Source organism: Eptatretus burgeri, chromosome 11 (assembly GCF_056783735.1).
Source record: "Eptatretus burgeri isolate ZD-2024b chromosome 11, Ebu_testis_v1, whole genome shotgun sequence".
Taxonomy (NCBI): Eukaryota; Metazoa; Chordata; class Myxini; order Myxiniformes; family Myxinidae; genus Eptatretus; species Eptatretus burgeri.
This window is the reverse complement of record NC_140971.1, coordinates 66476345-66488507: the sequence shown is the minus strand read 5'-3', so window position 1 is coordinate 66488507 and position 12163 is coordinate 66476345. Positions and strand designations below refer to the sequence as shown.

The 12163-nt window shown below is 44.3% G+C and overlaps 1 protein-coding gene across 2 annotated transcripts in view; it reads left to right on the top strand.

Annotated features, from left to right (window-relative positions):
- Positions 1 to 2155, top strand: part of LOC147017268 (uncharacterized) — a 39451-nt gene extending 37296 nt beyond the window's left edge. For both annotated transcript variants that reach the window (XM_085846739.1, XM_085846738.1), the window contains exons 5-6: positions 23 to 56; positions 1687 to 2155. In XM_085846739.1, coding sequence (XP_085702865.1) covers positions 23 to 56; positions 1687 to 1694 — 42 coding nt within the window. In that variant the 3' untranslated portion in view covers positions 1695 to 2155. The remainder of the gene's footprint in view (positions 1 to 22; positions 57 to 1686) is intronic.
- The last annotated feature ends 10008 nt before the right edge of the window (positions 2156 to 12163 follow it).

The following is a 12163-nucleotide window of genomic DNA, read 5'->3' as shown; positions in this document are numbered from 1 at the left end:
TTTCCCTGTCCTCTTCCCACAGGAGTTGAACATTGTGCAAGTTCAAGCTGCTGAAGGTGGGTTTCTTTTCAAAAATTTAATTTGTCCCATTTGTTTGTTTATTTTTCAAAGAAAATTGACACCTTGTTTTCAGGTGTATGTTTTTGCTTCAAATCTGGATACTTTTTGATCCCCTATTGACAATGGCTTTGTAAAATCACTGGTTAGATGCTCACTGCATATATATTTTTTGTCGATTCGAGAGGAGTTTCAAGACCATTTTGTACCCATACTGTTGTTTCATTACCTCTGCCACTGAAGGTGGATGAGGCTTTCACCTCCGTCTGTCTCTGTCTCTGTGAACAAAATATCTCGAGGTTGGATGGATTCATATTAAATTTGGTCGAGAGCTTGGGTTTGTGACCGAATTGGTTAGATTTTGGTGAAGATCCGAATCTAGATGAGAATTTTTTTATTTATTTTAAAAAGTAAATTAATTAATTATTTTTATTTATTTATTTAATTTCCACCATTGAGAAGGGGTGGGGGGGAAACTTGTCGCAGGATTTCTAAAAATGTTGTGGACAGATTTGGACAAAACTCGGGCAGGTTGGGTATGTAACGAGGAAGAATTGATTCGATTTTGGTGAAGAATGGGATCTGAGAAATTGAGTGATGAGGGTAAAACGATATGTCGCACTATCTTTCAAGATATTATTATTTACAGGTTCAGACAAAACTTGCTGGATGAGTCTGTTCGGTGACGAGAACAAGCCGATTAAATTTTAGTTTAGGTCCAAGTCCAGATCCGGCCTGTCGGTGGGAGACAAAACGTAAACTAATTAGCCTGGGATGTGCTCCTTCTGGTTTCCTTATTATTTTTTTGCATTTCTGTTGGTTTGTCTTTTAAATCAATACTTGAGAAAAGAACATAACGGGCGTAGTGGCGTGCGCCTGTAATCCGGCTACTCGGAGGCTTGGGTTGGAGGATAGCTTGAGGACGGGTGCTCTGCACTGGGCCGCGCTATGAGAGGGTGTAGGGCAGCCTGGAATCATGGCGAAACGCAATCAATATCCCTGTGTCGTAAGAGGCGACCAGGGTTGCGTCAGGAAGGGCATCCGGCGTAAAACCTCTGCCAAATCAGTATGCAGATCATAACGGATGATCCGCTGTGGCGACCCCTAACGGGAGCAGCCGAAAGACGAACAACAACAACAACTTGAGAAAAGAACATTTTTCAAGTGTATTGGTTTGTCTCGTGTGTTTCTGTTTATCTGTCTCTTTATGTCAATCGCCTCTAGGTGACAATTTTAAACTGATCTTCATGAAATGTCACCACATGGTAGCTTTCTTCAAGAAGCCTATTATTATTATTATGATTATTATTATTATTTTTTTGTTTTTGGTCAATCGGTCAGCAACCCTGGTGGAATTTTTAAAATCCTCAATTTTAATCCGATTCATTAGAAATTTGAACAGGATTCGCATATAAAGTCACTGAATTCAACCACCAGTTATTTTTTTGAGGTCAACAACTTTGGGATTTCTTAAATCCTCAATTTTCATCCCATTGACCTGAAATTTTAAGATTTGCAGATCAGGTTAATGAATTCAACCACCAATTGTTTTTACGTCAAATTTGTTTCATGGATTTCACAAGTATCTGCTATGCATGACAATCTTGTGTGTTTTTTTTGTCTCTGCAGAACTTTAAAAGGGTAGGCATGTACCATGGAAGTGTAGCTTTCAGAAGAGTTTGTGAAGGTTTAAAATGCTTTGTTGATTTTACTCGTTTGTGCACTGTTCATCATTTATCAAAATTCATGGAAACTCTCCTTGCGTGATTATTAGGAGCTGTTTCCCTTAACCTTATCCTCGTCATTGGTCTGAAGTTTCAATTATTTGTTGTTGCTGCTGCTTTATTTATTTATTTATTTATAAATATATAAAAGTGGAGCTTGTTTGAATAAAATGTCAGGATTCCTGCTTAAATGTTTTTGGCAATGTTAAAAGCCCTTATCTCCACTCTTTTTTTTTTATTTATTTTTATTTTTTTATCCCCCCCTGATGTTCTTTTCCCATCAAACTTGACAGCCTTTTATGAAAAACAAAAAAAAAAACTGAATTTGTTGCTGTCCATGACAATTGTTGATTAAACACTTTTTGCCAATAAAATGTTATCTTGGTTTGCTGTTTTTCACGACTCCCTCACCTCGATTGATGGTTTCCCTGACGAGACCATTCTTCTTCAGCCTGAAGTAGAGATTGCTATTGCAGACTTGTTTCCCCTTTTAGTGTCGTTTTAAAGAAAATTGGTAAACAATGTTACCCCACGTATGCAAAGCAAAAAGTGTGGTTAAGCAGTTGGTTTGCTTTCAGTCTGATCGAGGAACTTCCTAATTCCCTCTGTCCCAGAAGGTGGATGGAAGTTTTCATCACTGTCTGTCTTTGTCTGTGAGCAAAATATCTCAAAGTTGTGAACAGATTCAGATGAAACATGGTGTGGAGCTTGGGTGTGTGACACGGGTGAAAAGATTAGATTTTGGATCTGAGAATTTTTCAAGTGATTTTCACCATTGAGAGATGGTACCAAAAATGATATATAGCAGGATATCTGAAGTTGTGGACAGATTCAGATGAAACTTGGTGGGCAGGTGTTTTGATTTTTTTTTTTTGTATGCATTGTCGAGGCTCGTATGAGAGCTAACACGCAACGAGGGGCAGGAGAGGAAGGATAAAACGGTGAGGAACACACATAACGAGATCTGTGGGAAGGGAGAGGGATTGGGGGGGGGAACAGGGTATACAAGATGGACACTACAGGGACTTTCAGGACCTTGCATTACAGGGAACTTTTGGGAAGGAAGGCAGGGAATTTGAAGGAGGGAGGTTTGGGGTGGATTAACTTGGGTAGAAAAGATTGTGGTTTTGGATGGGGGAAGATAAGAGGTGGTGCTGAACAGCTGTTTTGAAGACCTGGAGGGAAGAAAGAGTAAGAGTTTGTTCCAAAGATGGGGGAAAAAAAAGAGGAATGAAAGAGTGAAGGTGAGCAGTGGTTTGTGATTTTGGTAGTTTTACCAGGAGGGGATGCTGGCGGACCTTGAGCGCCCTGCGGAAATATTGGTGGGGGGGGGGAATATAGCAGAGAGCGAAGGGGGGTGGGGGTGAGACTGGAGAGACTTTGTGAGTGAGATTTGTCAGGATTGACAAAGACTTGTTGGACCAGCGTGTGATTTTTATCCAGATCTACAGTGAGCGAAGAAGCTGCTGCTTGCTGGTCTGAGGGATGACAGATGATATGGCTGAGGCTGGAGTCATCAGCAAAGAGATAAAGAGGATTTTCCAGAGTCAGAGAAAGCATTGATGAAAACCAGAAAAAGAATAGGGCTCAGAACACTGCCTTGAGGCTTTGAAGTTGGGTATGTAACTAACAAGGAAGAACTGATTTGAATTTGGTGAAGATACAAGATACAGATCTGAATCCCTCCAGTGATTATTCACCATTGGATGTTCGAGCTAAAACGATATATAGCACGATGTCTCAAAGTTATGGATTGATTCAGCCAAAACTTGGTTCAGGTGCATTTCACGGGATTTGTGACATGAGTTTAAAAATATGAAGTTGCTGAGAGACTGAAAGTCAAACTGGGATAACAAAGTTGGATAACTCGGGCTACATATTTTATAGTTTTTAATCAGATTTCGGACCTGATGAGGCATTTAATTAGCAGAACCCTGATTTTGTGTTTCGGAAGGGACAAATGTTTTTTTGCTCTATCTCTTTGATTTTTTTTTTTTTTTTTGAGAACTCGATGAAACTTGGTAACTGTAATGAGGACAGTAAGGGACAATATCCACCATCTATATATTAATACTGAAGGACCAATTTTGTGCTCCTCCTCGCGGTCATGTCTCGTTTTTCTCGGTACTCTGACCTGGACTGAAAGAAACTTCGTACCTGTAAGAGTGCATCACAAAGGGCGGAGGAGCTCCTTGTGAGCTGACGGCCATGCATATCTAGTGCCCAACTGTGTCTGCGGACGATCTCCTGCAGTTGGGTTACTTTTTTATCAGGAGGTTGGTGGCAGGATTTGCACTCCGGCCACTGTAAAACCCTTCATTCCGCAAAACACACAAACGCAAAAAAATCTGAAAACCCACTCCGTGGGAGTACATCCTGTGCAGCTTCCCTTCGCAGGGCAGCTCACCGGATGACGGGATTGCGGCAAAGCCTTCGGGACCCCCAATCTTTAATGATCGGAGGGAAACCATGGGATAACATTCCCGGGTCAGATTGCGGGAGAGTGTGTCGGAGTGGTGGTGAGGTGTCGTCCACTAGACGGTGGTGTCCTTGGGTTAACCTGAGTCGGTCCCTTCGGGTGGGTGCCTGGAATGTCCTATCCCAAAGAGAGGATGCTCACCTGTCTCATGTGAGCTCAAGCATTTGGACATTGGTATTGCAGCACTCTCTGAGGTTCGGAGACCGGATTGCGGCGAGATAATGGTGGGTGGTTGCACCTACTATTGGTCTGGTCGTGCTGATTGTTACCATACTCAAGGAGTTGCTGTAGCTGTGTCCAATAAGCTGACCCCAATGATAATTGAGGTAACACCGGTCAACGAGCGTATTATGAGACGAATAATTCGTCACTCCTTGGGTGTCATTTCCCTAGTCTCTGTCTATGCTCCGACTGAGGCGAGTGACCTCACCGTGAAGGACAGATTCTTCGCCACGCTCGAGTCTGTGGTTGATCAGTGCCCCAGACAAGATACACTTCTCGTCTTGGGGGATTTCAATGGATTGACTGGAACTGAGAGGGATGGTTATGAGACGTGTGTTGGTCCCCATGGGTCAGGAACTATGAATCAGAATAGCACTAAGTTCCTTGACTTTGCAAGAAGTCATGGACTTGTGGGTGCTGAAACCATGAACCAGCCACCCTAAGCTCATCGCTGGACTTGGTGTTCCAATGCTGGCGGTGTGGCAAAGGAGATTGACCATATGCTCGTTGATGTTCACTGGAAGATTATCCAGAACTGCAGGGTCTAGCGGAGTGCTCAGTTCCTCAATACTGACCACCGGCTTGTTGTAGCAACTCTAAAGCTGCACCTTAAATCCTGGAGAATGGTACCATCCCAGCCGAGGCTGCATGTTGGCAAGCTCAAGGATGAGAGAGAAGCTGAGGAGTTTGCGAACAGGCTGAGTGGACATTTAGGGTGTCTGGGTGCTTTGGGGGGTCCTGAAGAGTTATGGATTACCTTCAAGGCCACCGTCCTTGATGTTGCCGGTGGACGTCTTGGAACTCACCGCAGGGCAAAGAAGGATTTTGTCTCAAGGGACACTGGATACCATTGACTGGAGTCGCAGAGCTGAACTGTTCAGGGAGCTGAGGCGTAAAACTGTACGTGCACTAAGGGTGGACAAGGAGGCCTATGTGCGAGGAATCTGTGAGGGGGTAGAGATCACCTGTGGACAGGTGATTCTCGTCCCGCTTTCAGGGGAATTCGCACATTGCGTTCATCCAAGCCCATCCCTCGGAGAACTGCAGTTAGAGCAGAGAGTGGTAGGCTCTTAACAGAGGAGTCTGAAGTGAAGGCCCGCTGGGCCGGTTACTTTGAGCGGTTGTACCAGGCTGATCCACCAGCTGTCGAGTTGGACGTCAATGGTGTTACAATCCCTGTTGCTGACCCTCCAATCAATTGTGGTCCACCTTCGCTTGTGGAAACACGGGCTGCGGTGAACCGGTTGAAACGGGGTAAAGCTCCACGGATCTGTGGCATCCATGCTGAACTTCTCAAGGCTGGTGGAAATGCTGCACTCGTGTCATTGCATGCAGTTTTGTGCTCTGCCTGGAACACAGGCATCATCCCAACTGATTGGAAGAGGAGTCTTGTTGTCCCTCTCTGGAAAGGGAAGAGTGATCGCCAAGACTGCAGCAACTACCGAGGGGTGACGCTGCTCTCAGTGCCGGGCAAGGTCTTTGCTCAGATAATTCTTGATAGAGTTCACCACCATCTTCTTGAGCACCAGCGTCCAGAGCAGTCAGGCTTTACACCAAAGAGGTCAACGATTGACCGTATCCTTGCTCTTCGTGTCCTCACCGAACGCAGACGAGAGTTTCAGCAGGGGCTGCTTGTAGCCTATGTTGATCTCTGTAAAGCGTTCGATTCAGTGAATCGGGATTCCCTCTGGAGGATTCTTGGTCTTCGTGGGGTGCCACCAAAACTGATCGATCTGATGTCTGAACTCTACTCTGGTACTGAGAGTGCTGTGAAGTGTGGTGGTACCATCTCTGACTTATTTCCAGTTGTTACTGGAGTTCGTCAGGGGTGTGTACTGGCCCCCACACTTTTCAGCACTTGTATGGACTGGATTTTAGGGAGGATGTCAAAGATCAAGCTGCGGTGCATCGTTTGGGAATGTCGAGATCTCGAACCTTGATTTCGCAGATGATGCAGTCATCTTTGCGGAGACTTTAGATATCCTTTTGGGGGCCCTCGAGGAGCTGAATGAGGAGTCGGAGGCGCTGGGATTATGGGTTTCCTGGATCAAAACTAAGATCCAGGCTTTCACTGAGATCTTGGATGCCGCTGTCCTGTCTGTGCCTGTTTGTGGTGAGGATGTTGAGGTCGTGGAGAGATTCACTAACCTTGGCAGTGATATTCATGTCTCTGCTGGCTGTGAGTCAGAGGTCAATAGATGTCTGGGTCAGGCCTGGGGAGTCATGGATTCACTGGATCATGGGGTGTGGCGCTGCTGTTACCTGTGCGGGAGGACGAAAGTCCGAGTCTTCAGGTCCTCGCTGCTTCCAGTCTTGCTCTGTGGATGCGAGACATGGACTCTTGACCAAGGATCTGAGACGGAGACTTAATTCCTTTGGTACCAGGTCTCTTCAGAGAATTCTTGGCTATCGCTGGTCAGATTTTTGTGTCCAACGAGCGGTTGCTGAGAGACTCGGATGAGATTTGTTACCTGCATGGTCCGTGAGCGTCAGTTGCGGCTGTATGGGCATGTGGCTCGTTTTCCTGACGCTGATCCTGCTCACCAGATTCTCTCAGTGAGGGAGTCTCGTGAGTGGAGGAGGCCAATGGGCCGACCACGTTCCTCGTGGTTGCAGCAGGTTGACCAGCATCTCAAGGAGATGGGGATGGGCCTGGCATCTGCCTGGGGGAAGGCCAGACGGAGGCCCCTGGAGTACCGGCGGAAAGTGGACGCCGTGACGTGCTGTTCTGGCACATGCTCCCATACCTGACCGATATATTAATACTGAAGGACCAATTTTGTGCTCCTCCTTGCGGTCGTGTCACATTTTTCTCGGTACTTTGACCTGGACTGAAAGAAACTTCGTACCTGTCAGGGTGCATCGCACATGTCATAGTGGCAATAGTCAACTTTCAACTCTGAAGGAGAATAAACACTTTTCGTTTACATGGCGACGTGTGACGTCACCGCTGAGAGGCGTAAGGACGTCATGACATCATCGGTCATGAGCTGACACCATTACGTCTGTCGTCGACAGACCGTTACCGCTGAGAGGTGTAATTCCACTCCTCGAAAATAGCGTCTGCAATGTAAAACCCTCTTCTGCACATGCTGACTTTCTCAGAATGTCAATTTGACAAAAAATGCAACAAGAAACGTATCTTCTATCTATACATTGATACTGAAGAACCAATTTTGTGCTCTTCCGAGCGGTCGCGTCACGTTTTTCTCGGAACTGTGACCTGGACTGAAAGAAACGTCGTACCTGTAAGAGTGCATCGCACATAGTGGCAATAGTCAACTTTCAACTCTGAAGCAGAATAAACACTTTTCGTTGAGATGGGGGCAGGGAGTGAAGAGGCAGGGGGCAAGGTAAGCAAATTGAAAGCGGGAGATGGGGGGTAATGGGGCGGGGGATGAGTGGGCGGGGGCTCGGGTGAATTAGGCGGGGTTGAGTGTGAGGGGGTGGACAGGAGGGCGGGGGAAAGTGGGGCGGGGAATCGAGAGGCGGGGGGCGCGGGGAGTGAAGAGGCGGGGGCGGGCCCGGGGTAATTACATTTTTGGGCGGGGGTAAGCAAATTGAAGGCGGGGGGTGGGAGGCGGGGGCAAGCACGCTCTGTCCAGTCCATGTCCCTCGAGTGTGGGTGAGCTGGTGAGGGTGGTTGAATGAACGGAATCCATCTGTGACGGGGTTTCGGCTCGTCTGGATATTAATACTGAAGGACCAATTTTGTGCTCCTAGCGGTCGCGTCACGTTTTTCTCGGTACTGTGACCTGAGAAGTTTTGACACGGTGTTTGTACGTCAAAGTAGACACGTGCACAAATTGGGGGACTTCTTCACAAGGAGTAGTGTACACCAAAAATGTCGTGTACAAGGACGTTTTGTAGGCCTCATTAGGTATGGCCATGGAGTACATCGACTGGGATCCGGCTCTTACAAGAGCTGCCACTGGTTGTCATATTGGGCTCATGGAACGGAATCCGTCTGTGACGGGGTTTCGCCTCGTCTATATATTAATACTGAAGGACCAATTTTGTGCTCCTCCAAGCGGTCGCGTCACCTTTTTCTCGGTACTGTGACCTGGACTGAAAAACTTCTTACCTGTAAGAGTGCATCACACATTGTGGCAATAGTCAAACTTGCAGAATAAACACTTTTCGTTTTACATTCGATTACATGACGTGTGACGTCACTGCTGAGAGGTGTAAGGACATCATGACATCGGTCATTCGCTGACGTCATTACGTCTGTTGTCGACAGACCGTCACCGCTGAGAGGTGTAATTCCACTCCTCGAAAATAGCGTCTGCAATGTAAAACCCTCTTCTGCACATGCTGATGACCTCAGAATGTGAATTTGACACAAAAAATGTAACAAACATTGTATCTTCTATCTGGAAATTAATACTGAAGGACCAATTTTGTGCTCCTCCTTGCGGTCGGGTCACGTTTTTCTCGGTACTGTGACCTGAGAAGTTTTGACACGGTGTTTGTACGTCAAAGTAGACGCGTGCACAAATCGGGGGACTTCTTCACAAGTAGTGTACACCAAAAATGTCGTGTACAAGGACGTTTTGTAGGCCTCATTAGGTAAGGCCATGGAGTACATCGACTGGGATCCGGCTCTTACAAGAGCCGCCACTGGTTGTCATATTGGGCTCATGGAACGGAATCCGTCTGTGATGGGTTTTCGGCTCGTATGAAATGATTTCAGATCCTTTTTTACCAAAAAAAATACGTCACAAACGTTAGTTGGCCCGTCCATAACGTTTTAGTATCAAAAGTTTCAATCATTTTTTTTAGCTCGCCTGGTCGAAGAACAGAGCCATAGCGATACCCCCGGCGTGAGCGTCAGCGTGAGCGTGAAAATGTTAAATTGTTGATGAAAGTTATTTTTAAACTCCGCCATCGAAGATCGGAGGTTACTGTTTTCACCCCTTTCTGTTTGTTTGTTTGTGAACAGTATTATGGAAAAACTCCTCAACGGATTTATACGAAACTTGGTGGGGGGGTTCGGTATGGTCCAAGGATCATGCCATTCGATTTTGGACTTGGTCCCCCCCAAAAAAAATTGTTCGAGAATTTTTTTTTGCATTTCTACATGTTTTAAGTGATTTCCAACTAACCCCCCCCCAAAAAAAATTTGTTCGAGAGAAAAAAAAAATTTTTGCAACTTTTTTTTTCAACAATTTCGATTTCTTTTTTTTTTGCATTTCTACATGTTTTAAGTGATTTCCAACCCCCCCCCCGCCCCCCAAAAAAGTTGGAGAAAAGAACTATAACACTGTCAGCACTGTTGACATATTTAATGAATAAGATATAAGGTTCACTTGAGTGACCCAGCAGTATTGGCGGCGGAGGTTTTGCACTCTCCCGAGTGTTCCCCCTCGAGTTTCCTTTCTAATGTTTTTATCTTCCACACTTTTTTTTTATATGCCCGATATATATATATATATATATATATATATATATATATATATATATATATATATATATATATATATATATATATATATATATATATATATATATATATATATATATATATATATATATATATATATATATATATATATATATATATATATATATATCGGGGCGTATTATGTGATTCCGTCCGTCCGTCTGTCTGTCTGTCCGTTCCTGTCCGCACTCTAACTCCCAAAATTTTCAACTTTCACGTTTCATATTTGGTACATCGCTACAGACTGTGGAGCCGTTGTGTCACGACATACCTTCGTTATCTAAAGTGGTTGCCATGGCAACCGGGATGCTGTTTTCCATCCTTTCCTGTCCCCACTCCAACTCCCAAAGTTTTCAACTTTCACGTTTCATATTTGGTACATAGGTACAGACTGTGGAGGCAGTGTGTCGCAACATACGTTCGTCATCTAAAGTGGTTGCCATGGCAACCAGGATGCTGTTTTCCATGTAGTTGCACAATTCTGTATATACCTTCTTGCTCAGGCGTATATTGTGCTCACTTGCGCTCTTGTTACTGATTACAATATACAAATACATATATTGCTTTATAATTATACTTCACTGAAATGCTTTCGAAAAAAATATTATTTATTAGACTCTTCTTTTAAAAACGATAAATGTATAAACAGGCGAGCATTGGGTGGGTTTGACACCAACTCTGGTTTCCATAGGAATGCAAAATGAATGGCACTTTTTTTTTTCTTCCTCTGATCAAGGACCTTCAAAACTCGCCTATTGAATTGAAAAAAAGAGGCAGTTGTGCATAAACAATGGTGTCGATTTGCATTATGGACAGACACTTGCACTGTATATGTAATTAACCTCTGCCATCGAAGATGGACAGAGGTTACTGTTTTCACCCCTGTCTGTTTGTTACTTACGAAATCTAAAGATTTCGTAAGTATATTGATCACTTCCGTTTCTGTTTTTGTTTGTTTGTTTATTTGTTTGTTTTGTAGGCACGATAACTCGAGAACCGAAGAAGCGACCAATGTCAAATTACACCACGTGAGGAGGGTGATGGCTAGCGCTGATTAGATTTTGGTCATAATTGGTCAAAGATCAAGGTCACAGTGAGTTCAAACATAATTCCGTAAATTCATGTGGAGAAATGGAGTATTTTTGCTTCGGTCGACGTTACGAGTTCGTTTTTACTTCGATTTTAATTTTGTCTTCGGTTTTTGCGATTGCTTAGGATGCTTAACACTGGGTTGTCGAAATTCTGGTAAAAATCGGATGTTTTCGAGACTTTTAAGATTGTATAAAAAATATTTCACTTGCCGCGTCACGGCTCGTCACGTGGTGCAGCGCGCTCAAGCAGAGGCGTCGTCGAGTCACGTAAAGGTTTTCCGTGTGCGCGCTGACGGTGTTTTCGATAAAGATGGTGTTTAAAAGTCATTTTTTATCCCAATTAAGGTTATCGTCGCATGCCTGACTCGCTAAGCCGTCGGATTATGTAAAGATTGTTGGTGGATGGCCGAATATTACGGTTTTGTGACTGACAAAATAATATTAAATAATTGCATGGAGAAATGGAGATTTTTGCTTCGGTCGACGTTACGATTTTTGATGGTTTGGTAGAGAATCATCGTAGAAACTTCTGGTTTGTGTCGCTACCTTCTCCAGAGACAGCTTTTATGAGACAAGGTGAGAGGTCAAGTTGACGATTTTGTAAGTACCAGTCTATGACTGCTTGTTACTTACGAAATCTAAAGATTTCGTAAGTATATTGATGACTTCCGTCATTTGTTTGTGTGTGGGTTTGTTTGTTTGTTTGTGGGCACGATAACTCGAACGGAAGAAGCTACCAATGTCAAATTACACCACGTGATTCAGGAGGGTGATAGCTAGTGCTGATTACATTTTGGTCAAAATCGGTCAAAGGTCAAGGTCACAGTGAGGTCAAACATTCGATTTTTGATGGTTTGGTACAGAATCATCGTAGAAACTTCTGGTTTGCGTCGCTACCTTCTCTAGAGACAGCTTTTATTAGACAAGGTCAGAGGTCAAGTTGACGATTTCGGAAATACCAGTCTATGACTGCTTGTTTGTTTGTTTGTTTGTTTGTGAACAGTATTACGGAAAAACTCCTGGACGGATTTCGACGAAACTTGGGGGGGGGATTAGGTGTGGTCCAATGATCATGCCATTAGATTTTGGACTTGGTCCAAAGTCCAATATGGCCGCTCTCGTGGCCATTTTGAAAAAATATTTG